Source organism: Purpureocillium takamizusanense, chromosome 1 (genome assembly GCF_022605165.1).
Source record: "Purpureocillium takamizusanense chromosome 1, complete sequence".
In the NCBI taxonomy this organism is placed as follows: domain Eukaryota; kingdom Fungi; phylum Ascomycota; class Sordariomycetes; order Hypocreales; family Ophiocordycipitaceae; genus Purpureocillium; species Purpureocillium takamizusanense.
Genome location: NC_063068.1, coordinates 269,490 through 286,287, shown reverse-complemented (window position 1 = coordinate 286,287; position 16,798 = coordinate 269,490). Strand labels below are relative to the sequence as shown.

At 54.8% G+C, this 16,798-nt stretch overlaps 5 protein-coding genes across 5 annotated transcripts; 3 read left to right on the top strand and 2 right to left on the bottom strand.

The window, feature by feature from the left end:
- Window positions 1–2,511: 2,511 nt before the first annotated feature.
- JDV02_000103 (uncharacterized protein) lies at window positions 2,512–3,788 on the top strand (the record flags this gene model as incomplete). Its single annotated transcript, XM_047980875.1, has 2 exons — window positions 2,512–2,846; window positions 2,924–3,788. The coding sequence occupies 2 exons, from the start codon at window positions 2,512–2,514 to the stop codon at window positions 3,786–3,788; spliced, it is 1,200 nt and encodes a 399-aa protein (XP_047836833.1).
- A 670-nt stretch (window positions 3,789–4,458) lies between these two features.
- HIP1_1 (histidine permease) lies at window positions 4,459–7,215 on the top strand. The gene is made up of 4 exons (XM_047980874.1): window positions 4,459–5,446; window positions 5,508–5,715; window positions 5,827–6,036; window positions 6,102–7,215. Exons 1-4 carry the CDS (start codon window positions 5,026–5,028, stop codon window positions 7,168–7,170), a joined length of 1,908 nt encoding a protein of 635 aa, XP_047836832.1. The 5' UTR covers window positions 4,459–5,025; the 3' UTR covers window positions 7,171–7,215.
- Window positions 7,216–8,249: 1,034 nt separating this feature from the next.
- Window positions 8,250–10,067, bottom strand: JDV02_000101 (Alpha-amylase; the record flags this gene model as incomplete). The annotated part of the gene is made up of 6 exons (XM_047980873.1): window positions 8,250–8,301; window positions 8,365–8,882; window positions 8,942–9,323; window positions 9,384–9,797; window positions 9,847–9,894; window positions 9,946–10,067. The coding sequence occupies 6 exons, from the start codon at window positions 10,065–10,067 to the stop codon at window positions 8,280–8,282; spliced, it is 1,506 nt and encodes a 501-aa protein (XP_047836831.1). The 3' UTR covers window positions 8,250–8,279.
- Window positions 10,068–11,632: 1,565 nt separating this feature from the next.
- On the top strand, window positions 11,633–12,661 carry JDV02_000100 (uncharacterized protein; the record flags this gene model as incomplete). Its single annotated transcript, XM_047980872.1, has 1 exon — window positions 11,633–12,661. The coding sequence occupies one exon, from the start codon at window positions 11,633–11,635 to the stop codon at window positions 12,659–12,661; it is 1,029 nt and encodes a 342-aa protein (XP_047836830.1).
- A 184-nt stretch (window positions 12,662–12,845) lies between these two features.
- JDV02_000099 (uncharacterized protein) lies at window positions 12,846–15,734 on the bottom strand. The gene has a single exon (XM_047980871.1). The coding sequence runs from the start codon at window positions 15,506–15,508 to the stop codon at window positions 12,923–12,925; it is 2,586 nt and encodes an 861-aa protein (XP_047836829.1). The 5' UTR covers window positions 15,509–15,734; the 3' UTR covers window positions 12,846–12,922.
- Between the last annotated feature and the right edge of the window lie 1,064 nt (window positions 15,735–16,798).

The following is a 16,798-nucleotide window of genomic DNA, read 5'->3' as shown; positions in this document are numbered from 1 at the left end:
GCTCCAGGCACGCGCCGACCACCCAAAAGTGCAGTGTGCCAATTAAATTGACCACAGAAGTCGCTCCTGTCACAGAGCTCGAGCTTAAATCAAGCAAGGAACAAAAAGACACAAGGCCAGTCGGTGCGTATTGGAGCACTGTGCGCGGCGCAGGCGGTAGGTATCATCTGCCAGAGAGAGACTAGGGGACAATTGCCTGCAAAGTCCGAGCCTGCATGCAAGCTTGCGCTCGCATCCAGGGAACATGGCCTAAACGATTGGCCCGGTTTCAAGGCCGCACATCACCAACGCAAGGTCGCACTGCATAAACGCCAAGAATAGGGGAACGCGGAACAAACAATGGACAACTATATCTGGGCCGGAGTAAGTGAGAGCCATGGCGAGCATGAATGATGGATGATGTGGAGGCGCGAAGCCTCAATTTACCACGCTTGCTTCGTTGAGGTGCAGTCGATTTGACGGTACGAAGTACCGTGCAGCCAACTTGCAGCAGGCCGAGTGCATATTCTTTATTGTATTCTACGAAGTATAGTAGATTCATTTCCTGTACTCTTTTGACTTTCCATGTCGCAACCCTGACGTGCGCAAGGGTAACTGACGCTTGGCTTTCTCTGCATAAAAACATGAAGTTACAGCCACCGCGTTCGCAGAGGTGCGCCTTGCCAAGGTGAGGCTTATTCTGCGAAGTTCTACTGTTTATTAGCAACCAGACCTGTCCACTCACTTGTCCATGCACGTCGTCAGGGGTACAGCTAGCAGTACAGTAACCCTCTCCTCCACGCATCGAGCTCGCCGCATGGCGCGTCTTGGCGCTGGTATCTACACCAAGCGTAGTAGTGCCTCACCAGCTGCTCGAGCACAGGGCTCACGAACTGAAGGGAGCCATTGCGTCTGTGCGCGACAAGGTTTCTCTATTTAAAGTTGCGATTTGATGAAGACTGCCAGCAACCGGGGGGCGGATCCGACGAGCGCCGGGAGGACAATTGTCATGCATGAAACGTAACCATTAACCGCTGGAAACAACCGCGTGTTTTCGGTTAGAGGCTCACTCATCACATGCGACCAACAACAACACGGCTCACCCGTATCTCCGGGACAGGAACCGGGTCGCGGCGCACAGTACCCCGCACCGTACGTAAACTTGGTGCTTCCCTACTTTAGAAGCTGTATGCTGTGTCAAGTGATGGGGACCAGAGTGGTGAGGGTTCCGAGGCTTGCCAAGGCAGAACCCGCTGATGCTAGTACGTAGAACACGGTTCTCAGATCAGTTCAGGCAGCGGCGGCTTGGAGGGATGCACCCTGAAGGTTAGGGTCGATTCATCAACAAAAACTTGATAATGAACATCACGCCCCTGTTTGTCGCGCCAGATGGGATAGCTTCGATCTCCAAGGCGGGCTCGGTGGGCTCTCCGATCACGGAGGCAATCGACCTCACCACCGGTGGATTTTCATATTTCGGGTGCGATAGGAAGGCCCTCGACGGCGAAGCGTCAACTATTGACATGTGCTGCCGTCACGTCTCCACGAGACAATAGACTTGTCCCCCAATAGTGCCGGTCCATCTCAACGCTGTAGAAGGCGCAGACCTAGGGTGACTCTCTACTATGTATCTGTTTCGGCGCAAGAAACCTCTATTGGCCTGGGTCGCGCCACTGAAGGTGTTCTGGACGCAACAGCAGCCAGTCGCACCCCTCAATAGTCGAAGCCATCAGCAGGACGGATCCGTCCGGGGCGTTGATGGCGGCCTGCGATACAGGGAATGATCAACGCGCCCCGGCTAATGATGCATGGAACTGAATCAATCCCAGGCTCGCTTATCGGCTGGCTGTCTCAGGGGGCCAGGCAACGCCTGCTGCTGCTGCTGCTGCTGCTGCTGCTGACGATTTTCTTTCCCCGCAAATCGATAGACACACCTGCTTCCCCTGTTGAGCCGAGGAATCGTCTGTGCCAATTTCCCGCTTCACATCGCTCCAAGCGCCACGTTCCGCGCGGGCGAGCATCGAGAAGTCTAGCAGAACCCAGTTCCCCTTCCACACCACCGACTCTCCACCATGCGCTAGGTGGCGTGATTTGGTGACGGCTCCGCGGCGAGGACCCCTGGTCGACAAGAACCAAAAGCCCGAGCCCTGGGCGACTGGGCTGAGATGCGGCGTCAAAGACCGTCTCACTATTCAGGCAGGCCGAGAAAGACCAGACCTGTGGGCATACAGTGTGTGCCTGAACAATGGGGAGTGTGCCCGCCCCTGCATGCTGGTGGTCCACGGTACGCCACTCGCTGCCCTGCACTGGATGGACGCAGCCTCGTGGCACGGCATGGACCTGCGAATAGTAGTACAAGTTGCTCTCGCCATTCATCCGGCAAGCTTGACTTTTGCATCGTTATGAGAGAGTCGTTGAATCGCTTCACGCTGTCTGTGTTTATCGCACTCTTGACTGTCAGACGACCGCCACTCGACGACTTGACAACTCGACAACCATGACATTCACCACACGCCTGAGACGACCAGCAAAATGACATTCTACTCCTCGGCACCACCGCTGAGGGACTTCAGCGAAGCCAAGCCCACGCTGCTCGTGGCCTGGTGGACGACGTTGTTTTGCACTTGCCTGATCTTGCTTCGTCTAGCGGGGCGTTATATTCGAGTCGAGAAGCTCTTTGTCGAGGACAGGATCGCAGCCGGCGCGCTTATACCACTTTACCTTCGCATCGTGTGCGTTCACATGGTCCTGCTGTACGGCACAAACAATGCACAGCTCGAAGGAAGCGGACTATCACCCGTGGATCTCGACAAGAGAGTCACTGGAAGCCGCGTGGTGCTGGCATCGCGAGTCTTTTACGCCGCGACGTAAGTTTTGCTGCCGCGAGGAAATCCTGTATATGAATGGGGTCCCATGGTGTTGAATGCTGATGCGATGAGCACAGACTATGGACGCTCAAGTTTACCACGCTCGAGTTCCTGGGCCGCCTCGCAGGCGCATCCATGAAGAAGCTCTATCAACGCCTCATCATCGCCTTGCGAGTCGTTCTCATCGCCACCTTTGTCGCCGTTGTGGCCAGCGACCTAGCCGAGTGCCAGCCGTTTGCCAACTACTGGCAGGTCGTGCCGGACCCAGGGCCAAAATGTCGCCAGGGCTTCTCCCAGCTCCTCACAATGGGCGTCTCGAGCGCCGTTCTCGACGCCATTCTCGTCATTTTCCCGGTTCCCATCATCATTTCGACTCGCATCGCGACCAAGCGCAAAGTCCTGCTCGTCATGCTTTTCTGCTTTGGCTTTCTTACTGTCGGCATCACCGCCTACCGCCTCCCCGTAATTATTGATCAGAAGGGCGACCAAATCGCCCGCTCCATGTGGGCTTCCATCGAGCTGCTCGCCGCCACTACAGTCGCCAATCTCGTGGCCTTGGGATCCTTCCTACGAGACAGCGGCGTCAGGAAGACCAAGTTCCGGCCCCAGTACCATAGCAGCGGCACGGGGTCGCGATCACGGCAGAAGGGTCAGCCCTCGACCAGTAATTGGTATGAGACGGAGACGACGAGGCGCAATAGGAGTGACAGCGACGACTGGGTGGACGAGGAACGTTCCAATACGACCACTGACGTACGCGGCGACGCCCAGGCTCGTCAACACAGCGAAGGCAGGGGTGGTGGTGGTGGCGGTGGTGCCAGCCCAACAAACAGCCATGACTCGCTCATCCGGCAGGGAACCCAGGGCATCTTCTCGCGAGGGACCACGGGAGAGGAGCCCAGACCTCCCAGCCCGGCTGTCGTGGCTGGGCAGCGAAGATAGATTAATTGATACGTCCGTTGTGGCCATCGTCTTAGAAAACAAACCCAATGCCAAGTGTACGCGAAATAGCATTAATTCTGGTGCATTAGGCTATTGGCAGCTCAGACACCATTACACCCTCCCAGCCGCCTGCCTGAGACGATTCCAGCTTGGCCTGCTTGCCGCTGGATCCTAGCCTGCTTTACTCCTCCTCCTCCTCCTCGACTGCAGGAGACGAGCAATGTGAAGCAGCGCAGCGCGCGACAGCAACCCTTGCAACCGCTGAGAGCAAAGCTAGCCAAGCAAACCCGGACAGGGCACATATCGGTCCAGCCAGCCAAAATTGCCAACGAGGTAGTTTTTGACACTGACGCGATTCTGTTGGTCAACCTAGAGTTGCGGGAGCTGAGAGCTGCCCAAACGGGATCCCGTCTTATCAGCCCCAAGCAGGCTAACCCCAGGTTTGCGGAGACTGCCCACTGCAGTCCCACATGGCCTGGCTCTCTGTAGTACGTAGAGGAGGGAGGGAGAGAGAGGCGGCTTGGGGAGGGGGGGGTGGGGGGGTCTTGTGGGACGCCGCGACGCCAATGCAGAAAAGGGCCACACGCGTCTTGCAGCAAGGTCGGTGGTGGTGGATGGTGGTGGTGTTCCAGAAACGAGGCCATTCTTTGTCCTCCTGTCTGGGCGTGCCGTTCCACCTCCCCTGGGCCCCCTACCCCTGACGCCCAGCCATGGGTCCCGCGTCTGGTGGCGTCTAGTGTGCGCGACTGGGAGAGAGAGAGGGTGTTGTGCACTGTCGCACTGTGACGGGGATCGTCAACGGGCTCTTCGACTGCCATCATGTCTGGTGCGCCACGCCGGGCAACCACGGTGCGATGGCATGGATGACAGGCAGGTTGGCCGAGTCCCATGCTGTCCGCGTTGTGAAGAAGCAGGGCTTCCATGTGTGTGGCGGCGGCCTCGATATGACATGATCCGATCCCGCCCCCGAGGAGGGCTCTTCTTCAGGCAGGGACCTGCTTCCCCCCTCCCCCGTTCCTCGTCGTTCGAGTCCAAGACAGGCGTGGCAGTCTTTTATCAATGCGACGCAGCTTCCGGATCGACACTGCGAGAGCCCGCTTGGGTCGCACGGCCTTAAGCATACGAAGCACCACGCACGGAAACACTCGCCGTTGAGTCGCATGCATAAACTTGACTACATCTTTCTCTTCTGAACACGCGACGAGGCTTCGACGTTGCATCGCCGCCGACGCCCATCATGGCTGGCAACAACGACCCCGAGGGCGCCAGGCCTATGAAGCCAGGCATCACGTATACGCGTGACTTTGAGGTCGTCGAGATGAGCGACTTCTCGACCGACAAGTCTCGCGGGCAGTTCGCGACGACTACTACATCCTACTCCATCTCGACGGCGGGCCGGCCTGCGCACTCGTCCGGCCGCAAGCCGACCTCGACGGCATCACTTGGCCGTCGTTGGGTCGACAGCTTCCGCCGCGTAGAGGGCGTGCCCATCGGCGGCCACAAAGGCTACCATGTCAACGACGGCATGCCGGACCCGGCCCAGGTTGGCGACCGCTTCTACGACTTGCGCGCGGCCAATGCGCGGACGGCCAACTCGGCCCTCGCCCGTGACCTCAAGTCGCGACATTTGCAGATGATTGCCATAGGCGGCTCTATTGGTATGTCCACGTCCCCAAGAGCACAAATGGCCTCAATTTGTTGTTCACACCGCGCGCAAAGGAACCGGCTTGTTTGTGAGCTCTGGCATGGCGCTGTTCCAGGGCGGACCAGTGTCAATGCTCTTGGCCTATATTATGACCGGGGCCTTTCAGTTTTGCACAATGCAAAGCTTAGGCGAACTTGTCGTAACCTTTCCCATTGCGGGCTCCTTTTCCGTGTTTTCGACACGTTTCCTGGACCCATCATGGGGGTTCGCCATGGGATGGAAGTGAGTGAACCCCTGATCCCTGAGCCATGCCAAGATGCTCGCGCACACCGCGTCTTCGCAATGTGCCCTTGATCGACATCCAGCAATCTCATCTGACATTCAATTCTGCAGTTATGCTCTCCAATGGCTCTTTGCTATGCCGCTCGAGCTCATTGCTGGTGCCTTCACCATCCAGTACTGGAACCAATCTCTGAGCCCCGCCATCTTCGTCACCATTTTCCTTCTCGTTTTAGCCGGTATCAACCTCATGGGCATCAAGGGCTATGGTGAGGCCGAGTTTATATTTTCGACCATCAAGGTCACAGCCGTCGTCGGCTTCATGTAAGCAAACCACACCCCCACCCACTATGGGCTTTGGAACACACTTTCTAACCTTAGCAATCCAGTCTCCTCGGAGTCGTAATCAACATTGGCGGCAGCCCTCATGACGGGTACATTGGCGGCAAGTACTGGCTTGACCCTGGCCCTACCAACCACGGGTTCAAAGGCTTCTGCAGCGTGCTCGCCACGTCATCTTTCTCCTTTGTGGGCACCGAGCTTGTTGGTCTCGCAGCCGCCGAAGCCTCCAACCCCAAAAAGTCCCTTCCTAGCGCCATCAAGCAGGTCTTTTGGCGCATCGCTATTTTTTACGTCGTTTCGTTGTTGCTAGTTGGCCTGCTTGTTCCATACAATGAGCCGCGTCTTTTGGGGGGCCGGACCTCCGTGGACGCCACGGCCAGTCCTTTTGTCATTGCCGTTGAGAGCGCCGGGCAGACAATTCTTCCGAGCGTCATGAATGGCGTTATTCTCGCCGCTGTAATGAGCGTCGGCAACTCTGCCGTCTTTGGGTCGTCACGAACACTTGCCGCGCTGGCCGAGCAGTCGCATGCGCCCAAAATATTCGCGTACGTTGACCGCAAGGGTCGACCCTTGGTGGCCACCATCTTCGCCCTCGCCCTCGGTCTCCTTGCTTACATGGCTGCCGTCAATGTTCACAATCAAGTCTTTGATTGGCTATTCGCCATTTGCGGGTTGTCGGGCCTCTTCACTTGGGCAAGCATCTGCCTTTGCCACATCCGCTTCCGACGCGCGTGGGCACTCGCCGGTCATACGTTGGACCAGCTGCCCTTCAGGTCGCAGGCTGGCGTGATTGGAGCCTGTATCGGCTTAGGGGGAAATCTGCTTGTCCTGATCTCGCAGTTTTGGATTGCCGTCTCACCCATCAGTACCGATGACGCTCCAGTCACGCCGACGGGAACTGCAAAGAGCTTTTTCCTGAAAATGATGGCGGTTCCTGTGGTTCTCCTCTTCTACCTGGCCCACAAAATCTGGTTCAGGACGGGGATCGTCAGCTACAAGAACATGGATATCGACTCTGGGCGAAGTTTTACCAGAGTTCCCGCGCTGTCTGCGGAGGACGAAATGCGCTACAAAGCATGGCCATTATGGAAGAGAGTTTATAGAACCCTTTGCTAGTTGCAATGGTTTGTTGAGAGATACCATATTGTATTTATTTAATCGTACTTAATAACTAGCCATTTGCTTGGTGAAAATCTTCGGTCCAGTTCCCCCTACATGATCATTTTGCCCCCCTTTGGGATGAGACTTGTCTCTTCTGTAAAGCCACTCTTGCCTTATGCCTCAAGTAGCATTTGGTGGAGGACCAAAACATTACGAGAGAGGCGCGGGGAGTGATCTGTTTCTCCCGTCTGGTTCTTTTGGACACTGCCAACGCCGCTGGGAGAAGTCAATCAAGGAAGGCGATGGACATCAGAGTTCTTGAATAGCGCGACATTCACGAAGGAAGGCATATTCTTATATCAACACGTTTTCAGCTTCACGGCCAGGGCATGATGTCGCGACGCCAAGCGTAACAACGATTTCGGTCAAAACATTCATGTTGCCAACAACCTTGAATGAAAGAAAATATTCAATATATCAGTGTAATGTTCTTGAAATATTGCTCTAGAAACTTTTCTTCGATCAAAGCTACGCGTCATTTAGGTATGCCACAGTATTGTCGCCTATATTCTACCCAAATCACGTCCTCGGATATCACTTGCAAACCTTAGTGCCTTGTGATCAGTCTGCTTAATTTTTCCGAACCTAAGGCGCTTGCGGAGGGTTATCTTCTAGTTTATTTATTCTAAAGGTCCCGTATAGCTTGCGAATAAGCCCTCGACTTTGAGATGTTTCGTAGATTCTATATTGTTTCCCAGTAATCTAGAAACTTAGACCTGGCAGAGATATCGCATGGTGATGATGATACTCATTTGGCACATGGACTTGACCGCGAAAGAAAATGACGGGGACGCTCTTGGACGCATCACTCTATTACACCAGCATATGCTGCCAGACTAGGCTATAGTACGCCACCCATCGAGGTCATCACCGCCTGGTGGAGATGAGCAAGGCCGCCGTTGGCGCGCGTGTGTTGCTGGTATTCAGGCCCTGTCCTGCGCTGTGAACACATCCCGTAGACTCTAACTGTCGCACGGGGTTTGTTCTCGTCTGGCATGCCCACTGCTGTGGCGTGGAGATAAAGAATCCTTAACGTCTGTGCTTCGTATAGAAGTGATCCCCCTTTATTCGTAAATGCTGCTGTTGCTGCAAGTGTTATGTTAGTGCGGATGCATGATCCATCGAAGATCTCGGCTGAAGCAAACTCACAATTTTGTCTCGTTGAACCTGTCCCGCCCAGCCGCATTGCACCGCACCCAGACGCTCGCACTGCATTGCCCACATGTAAAGTCGCCAAAGCCATCCTCTCCAATGACGACCTCACCATCTGCCCAGCCCAAAACATCAGTCCATTTTTCACCTGCGTGCATCTCGCCGACATGCATCCGCTTGGCTCCAGGGCCCGCATTGCTGAGTACGACCGCCATTCCCGCCGGCCTGTCGTGGGTGCCGTATCGCACCCAGCCCAAACATGTAGCGTAGTCGAAGTAGTCTGCCTGCTTCCCGTAGGCGTAGAGCTTTCTCGCGAGCATCAAGTGCGGAAGCATGCCTCCACATGAAGGTGGGAACTCGTGCTCGCCCTTGATGCCATAGACGTCGCCGTACCAAACGCAGGGATAGCCCTCGCCGCGCAGAAGTATCAATGAGTATGCGATGGGCTTGAACCAATCGGCGATTGGGGCCTCAAGGGCCTGGTAGGGCTGCGTGTCGTGGTTCATAACGAGAGTCTAGGCGTGTGTCAGCTCACGATCAACACGTGCAGCGCGGCATACAGGTCAGCACTCACGACAGCGTTCACGGGACTGGACTGTACTAGGGTATTGTCGAACACTTGGCGAATGTCCGCACCGTCGGCTTGACTGATGGCGCTAAAGTTGTGCACGAGAGGCGCGTCGAATAGCGAGAACTTTTTGTCCATCCGGTCAAGGTAGCTGTGCATGTCTTCGAGGCTGTCTTTCCAGAATTCGCCAACGAAGAACCAGCCCTTGCCGTACTTTTCGTCCATCTGCTTCACGAATTTCTCAAGAAATTCGGCGCTGAAGTGCTTGATGGCATCAAAGCGCATGCCTTTGAGGGGCAGAGTGTCGGCTAACCATTTACCCCAGGCCAGGACGTCCGCCTCAACTTCCGGGTGGTCGTAGTCCAAGTCTGACCCCATGAGGTAGTCACTGGAGTTCAACTGTCAGATGCTGCACCGGAACATGGCTGTATGTCCAACTGGGACTCACTAATTGCCCTTTTCGTCATCGACGTCCGGCGTCTCTGCCCACTGCCCGTCTGACTTCTCACCGAGAATCTTATAGATGGCCGACTTCTTGTTCGCTGCATTGTAGTCGACGCCGCTGAAGTGATACCAATGGTACTTTTGCTTGCTGTACGTGTCGCCTCTGCCGGGAAAGTCATAGCCCACCCAGGCGTCAATCTCATAAGGGTCACTAACAACCTTGGTTCGGTCGTCGGGATCGACCTCCACTGCTTCGCACTTCTCTCTGTGGTCAGCAGCGAAGCGATGGTTGAGCACGGCATCCCAGTAAATGCCAACGCCGTTGTCATTCGCGGTCCTGCAGAGTGTCTCAAGCTCCGCCTTGGTGCCCCATTTCGTACCCACGGAGCCCTTTTGGTCAAATTCGCCAATGTCATATCTAACCACCGTCAATTACTGCGCAGATCCAGGAGATTGAAAGCCCTTACAAGTCATAAATGTCATAGCCATTGCCATCCTTGCTGGAAGCCTTGCAGCTACCTGGGCTGTTAGCCATTAGCCTAATGGTTATGGCAGAATGCACGTACCCAGGAGGTATCCAAATGTTGTCGATGCCCCAGGCCTTCAGTTGCGGGATTTGCTCCGCGAGGCGCTTCCAGTGTTTTTGATCAGCCGGCACATACCACTCAAACCCCTGCATCATCGTCATATTTTCGGGGGTTGCATTCTGTCGCGCCATGGTGTCTACTTCGTGACGGGCCGAGCCGCATCTAGGTACGCAACCAATCTTGTAGTGCTCGGTTGTGAGTGCTGAGAAGCAGACGGCAATCCTGGCTGCGACTGGCGCCGAGCGCCATACTAATAAGATTTGGCAGTGTCGTTCGCCATCTCGATCCCAACTTAAACCAGGTCTAAATCAGGGAATGGGGGGAACTAGAAGTCTCCACTGTCGCCCAAGAAGTTGGGAAAGGATCCTGGGAGCGGAGTGTTGGTACAGTCTTCCAAACTGCCGGAGCCCAATCATGTCCCGCCTTTGTCCAACGCGATGAGGTTGTGGGCCAATATTTCGTACAAGCGAAGTCCTCCACCGGCAGGCTCAGCGCGCCATGCTCGTGCATCACTAGTAGCTGAGCTTATAGGGTCAAGACTCTCTAGTAGTGTATGGCGAAAACTGCTTGATTGATTGACTGACAAGAGGGGTAGTGCCCCTCAACTTATGCCTCAACTGTTGAGCGATCCACCTCACTCGCGACATGTGCTTATATGTCCCTGACCCCTTCCTTTCGCACTCAATTTGACAAGGATCCAGGTCAAACAATGCCTTTGGAAGCGTATTGTAAACAGGACAGCAGGCTTTGCCTATCGGCGTCTTCCTTGTCCTTGCGTCCTGGCTATAATATCGCACTCACTGGAACGATCGCGCGATTGTGCCGCCATGGTGGGAGGGGTGGTCGCTTTCACCTAACATGGCAGGACCAATGGCATACTCGAGCCCCATGGCTAACAAGGTCTGTGAAATTGTATGCCATGGTGGCGAAGGGACAGGGGAGACGGAAGTTTGTAGTGAAGCTCTGTATTTTTATTTGATGGCGGGGCCGATACCCAGTGTTGAGGTTCAATAATCTTGACAAAGAAAAAAAGTCCGTGTCTCGGGCAGCCTGCATGTGTTTGATGGGCCAGCGGGCACGGAGCGACATGAAAAAGCGCCCCTTCTGAGACCCGAATTTTATTTTCGGTTTGTGCCGACTCTTCCGGTTTTACCGGCCCGTCTTACTCGAGCTACCGTCAAAAAGTTGTTGATTCATGCATGTCTGGTGGCACAAGTGGCGTTACCTGGTGCCAGCCAGCGGAACATTCGCTACAATTCGGACTCAGGTTTCCGCCATGACATTTTCGCAAGATTACATCTTTGGCGGGAATTGTGAGATGGAATAGCAAGCGCAAAGTCACAGAAAAGAGGCAAGCTTGTACTGTATGCGTTTAGGTCTGACCTTGAAACCACGAAGTCGACTGACACGTATGCCCAGCAGCCGACGAAGGACAAGCCCTTGTACGATTGGGTAATACATTGATTTATAATCAACTTGTCTCTCTCATGTATTAGATCTGCTCATTTCTTGGTGTAAGTGTTTATGATTACTCAGCAAAGAAGTTGCCAGCACTACTTGGAGGAGGAAATCGAGGTTTAACAGGGCATTTTCATCGGCACATGTAAGCCTCAGGAGCCCTTCGCAACGATCTGAAAGTCGGTTTCACCACATCCGAGTTGTCAAAATGGCCGATTCACGACGGGTATTGTTGATCTCGTATCCGCGATCAGCGTCGAACCTCTTGGTTCGGATGCTAGGCCTGGACGACCAGCCTGATGTTTCTCGAAATCAGAGCCGCGGCTACCATCTAAAAGAGATGGCTCTCCTCTCACTCGAAGGAAATCTATGGGACAAACCACTTGGCCAGTGGGGTGACAACGAGCAGCGCCTTCGACAAGCCGCCCTCGACGGGTTCGACGCATTGGAGAAGACCCGGGCTGCCGGTGACTCCCAAGGGAAGATTACTTTTATCAAAGAACATGCTACGTTTTTGACAGACCCCAACGTCATAAGCGACTTCATTTTTGGACAAGCAAATGCAAAGGGAAAGCGATGGCGTATCGACGAGACCGGCTCTGAGAACATGAAGGCACCAGACGGGTACTCGCCGTTGAACGACACGATGTTCTCCGACGCATATCTCCGGCAATGGACGCTTGCCTTTATCGTGAGGCACCCGGCCCTGGCATTCCCATCGCTCTATAGGATTCGTTTGAACGATATGCCAGACAATGAGTTCCCGAAGGGGGCAGCAAACCACCTGCTCGTGTACATGACAATCAGGTGGAGTCGAAGACTATACGATCTCGCGACAGAGCTCAATGAGAGGAACAGAAATGGCGCGGCTTCGGAAAATGGCATCTCCTCACGACCGTTGGTTCTTGACGCCGATGATGTGATAGCCAACCCTCAGGTTGTCGAGACGTTTGCTGCTCTACTCGGACTGGATCCTGATCGGGTTCGGTCTAGTTGGGCCCCGATCACGCAAGAGCAGAAGGAAAGGCTGTCGGCCAGGGGACAGATCATGCTGTCGACACTGAACGCTTCAAACGGCATCATACCAGACAAGTCGGCCGCTAGCATCAGCATCACTGCCGAGGCAAAGAAGTGGGTGGAGGAGTTTGGACTCGCGCGGGCTCAGCAGCTCGAGAAATGGGTGCGAGACGCGATGCCTGATTACGAATATTTGAAGGAGAGGCGGTTGCGCTTGTAAGGTGATCGATCCTTGGGCGATGTACAGAGACTCGTTGTGTTGAGCAAGGTCCTATGTGGGCAACCACTTCGATGGTTGTGTCATGCAGTGGGTGAGCGCCAACGTGCATGGTCATATCTCTTGGATAAGCAGAGTAGGGTGAAAGAGGCAAGAGTGAATCGAATAGTCCAGGAGTAATAATATTTTACACGAGCGCATTTTTTTTAATTGGATTAACGACATAAATGAATGTATATAATACAACGCTAAACCAGAGATCTATTAGTTGTTCTGGATATATGCCGAGTCGTATCTATATCGTTTCCTGTTCTCCTCCACCCACCAGCGCGCCATGAAAGCAGCCTCTTCCGCCCACTTCGCCGACTCGATACCATGCTTCTCCTTGATCTTTTGCAAGCATGAGAAGAAGTCGAATGCAACTGTCGGGTTCTCCTCGTGCGGGTCTGGGCCGAGGTCCGTATACCGCCACTCCACATTCTCAACCACCGGCACCACCAATCGCCGATTCGAGTCGCGGGCATCGCGCACGGCGAGCATGGCACGACCTGGGTTCATGACTGTGAACTGCCAGTACCCATGGCTTCCTGACTGCTCGTCGGAAACCTTTCGCAGGGGTCGGATAAGAGACTGGCCCTCGTAGTTGCGGATCAGATCCTCGGCAGCCTTGGTTTGCGCATGCGACAACGACCCCGTCTCGAGAAGCACATCCAAGATAGTTGGAAGAATCTGCAATGACTCGACTGCATCATCGATGTCGATATGCGGCAAGTCAGGGTGGGAGATGACTAACGGCACGTGGAAGTTGCCAATATTCGGGTTAAAGTAGGGCGTCACGCCGTTATTCTCCGCTACGGAGATTCCATGGTCTCCCACCAGAATAACCAGCGTCTCGTTTGCGACATGCTGTTCGTCGAGGATGCCCATGATGCGATTCAGCCAGCGGTCGACGTACCCAACGGAGTTGACGTAGTGTGATAGATCTCCGAGACCATCGTTCGAAAGCTCGACGTACTCCTCTTCTTCGGGGATTGCGAATGGATGATGTGTTGTGCTCGTGAAATGTGATAGGAAAACCCGTTCGTTCTTCTCTCGCGCCATTACAAACGCGTCTCGCATGTAGTCCTCAACGGCGATTTCGGCCATGCCGTAATAATTGATCTCGGGCAGTTTCACGGCGCCGAACTTCGCATCTTTGCTCTGTAGATACTCCTTGTAGACAAAGTTCTCTGGTTTGTAGCCAAGGAAGGGCATCTGCTCGTGCTGTTTATCGTAGGTATCGGTGATGGACTGAATCATGCTGGATCTCCATTTCAAGGAGGTGAAGTCACTCGTGGAGTTGGCTCCCTCAAGCGTATTGAACACATCAAGGATTTGAGGCAGGCAAGGCTGGTAGATGTGGTTCTGATACTCGACATTGAAGTCGGCAACAAGAGGGGTGATGCCACAAAGTGTCCCAGTCATACTCTTTAGAGTATAAGTCGCTGTCGTATAGGCATTGTTGAAGCTGATGCCACCGCGCCGCTTTTTCTCCTTGTGCTCAAAGCCATCATTGTAATCCCCGGTTAGGAAGTTGGCAGTCTTCGTCAGCGTTGCGAGTCTCTCCTCAGCCTTCTTAGACAATTTCTTGTCCGGGAAGGTGTTGGCGAACTTGTTCCAGATGAAGCCGTTCTTCTTGATTGGAAAAACGTCCTTTCTGGTGCTTTCGAGCTTCAACAGTAGCACATGGCGGATGTTGATGCCCGCTAGCTGTCCACGGAGCTGTGGTAGCAGAGAGTCTTCGAGATTCGAGATCTTGAGCGGATCCTTCGCTGCGCTGTAGTGTTCACTGTTCGGAGAATACCAGTCCTCGAAGCCGGCAACTGGCCCCTCCTTGGGAAGCCAAGAAAACGGTGGCGGTTTCGTAAGCGCCGTGCGGTCATCCCAATGGCGATTAATGCCGTTTCCGTAGAATGGGAGCAGGCCGGCGAGACTTGGTGAGGAGTGGGCGTAATCGACCCACGGAAGCAATATCATGGTCCATGACAAGAACACCAAAGAGCTTTCCCCGGGCCGGATGATGGACGAAAGCACTTGCACAATGATTACAGCGCCAAGAGCGATCTTTGGCCACCTCGAGCTGGATGGCAGAGCATCGCCCTCGTGGTCAAGCTCGCCCTTCAACTCAAGATCCTGATCGTCGTCATCATCACGATGTTGGAGGTAGGTATATTTCGGGCCGGTCGGTAGGAAACGTCGAATGAGGGAGAGAAGACGAGTAAAAGGCCACGCGACAAGGGTCTGGGCAAGGCTGGCAGCGGCAAACAAGTAGTCCTGCACAATCCAGCTCAGGGCAATCAAGGCGACGCCGACGAGGATCGACGATGCCAGCCCGGAGAGCAGCACCTTGCGCGAGGATTTGTCGCCAACGAAGCCAATGTTGCGCCAGTGAACCTCGGAGCCCGCTACGGCGAAGAATGAGATGTTCGCCGATGCCAGGCTGTAGGTAACAGTAGCGAGAATAGTCGCCAGAGTCACGCCAAGCACGCGGAGCCAGCGTCGATTCGCAGCGAGTTTTTCGTCGAGCAGGAGTCGCACAAGGAGCAGGAATGTCGTGTCTTGGGTGAAGAAGGAAAAGCCCCAGAAGAGCAGGTCGGTTGCGTTTAGTGCTGTGTGGTGGGCGTAGATGTGCACTGCTTTGGCGCTGAGGGTCGAGACAGCTGCGACAGAAAAGACGAAGGAGCGGCAAGCGAAGCGAGTGACGATGCCATGGAGAAATCTGCGATTCAAACGAGTGACAACGGCAAGAGCGAGAAGTCGGAGGGCCGCGAAGAGCACGCGCGCGCCCCGAAGCATCAGGTCGACGGCCATGTCGATTTTGCAAGCCGTCAACAGACCATCTGACCCAAGTTTGACGCGGTTGCCTTTGCGAATCCGACGCGGGTGGGAAGACTTTGTTTGACCGTTTACGAGAAGTTGAGGCGGCGGGCGGCTCTCGCTTGGGGCTGAGGGGCGGCACGGCGCAACCCGCAGTCTGAGCGAGACCCTCCCCAAGTTGGTGACAACCGAGAACCTGACTAGCCCCAGTGCGGCAAGGAGACACGAGGACATCCAGTGAAGTGAAGTGGTGGCACCGGGCACGAAATTGCCACTGTTGGGTGTGACGGGCGCGCTCGTCAAGCTTACTCCTGTGCACTGGCCAAATGCAAGGATGGATTCCAACAAACGCACCAGTCTGCCTCCCCTGAACCGATCCCCTGACAGTGGCGCCGGGGTTTGGCTCTTTCTTTCATTCTTTCATTCTTTCCTTTCTTTTCTTCTCACGGGGAGGGGGCTGCGTGTCCATCGCGTACGAGGACCTACTTCCTACTACGTTGCGACGGTACGACGTTTGAATCGGCCCAAAGAGCAGCCACATCAAGATTCCCGATGCGTCCGATATTCGATGCGAATTGAATTTTCCCTGCTGCGAGTCCCTCGCCCCTCGAGGTACCAAGTACCAAGTACAGTACTCCGTACGTAGCAGTAGAATGCCTGCGGTGGGAGAGACAAGACGGACACGAGGCAGCTCGGATCACGGCACCACCATGATGGCCAACATCGGGCAAGTAGGTGCCAAAAACAAAAAGCACCGCCTGTGCAAGCCCAGGTGGTGTAGAAGTCGTATCAAGGTGTGTTCTGTGTTATTGTTTTCAACACCCGCATACCGGGGGGGGGGAGGTACCCATGTGGACAGTGGCCGAACTGGGGCCGGCGGCACGCGAGTATGTGACCCCCCGAGTCGAACCAATCATCAGCCTAGTCTAGCCCCTTTTTGGGTCATACGACTACTCCAACGGTACAGAAATACATAAATCCCTGCGCCACCTCGGACACTTCCAGGTTGGGTGGCGTAGCCCCTGCGTTGGTTGGCTGGCTGGTTGGTTGGTTGGCTGCCAGAGACGGGGTTCTCGGCCTGTCAAATTCTCCTTGATGGGGTCCGTCAGCATGGGGGCATGGGGGGGCTGGGCGTCAGGGCGGCATGGGCGGGACAGAAGCGATTTGGATTCAAGAACAAAGGGGCAACATTGGCTTGTCCAGTGGCCGACGGCGCCCACAGCTGACGTCGGCTCCCAACCGCACCTCTGTTACTTTTGCATCCCCACGAGACGCCCGGCCAAG

Coding starts and splice junctions, on each gene's coding strand:
- HIP1_1 (XM_047980874.1), top strand. CDS start 5,026: ATGGCTGGCAACAACGACCCCGAGGGCGCCAGGCCTATGAAGCCAGGC. Junction 5,447..5,507: donor TGCCATAGGCGGCTCTATTG/GTATGTCCACGT, acceptor CCGCGCGCAAAG/GAACCGGCTTGTTTGTGAGC. Junction 6,037..6,101: donor ACAGCCGTCGTCGGCTTCAT/GTAAGCAAACCA, acceptor TTAGCAATCCAG/TCTCCTCGGAGTCGTAATCA.
- JDV02_000099 (XM_047980871.1), bottom strand. CDS start 15,508: ATGGCCGTCGACCTGATGCTTCGGGGCGCGCGCGTGCTCTTCGCGGCC.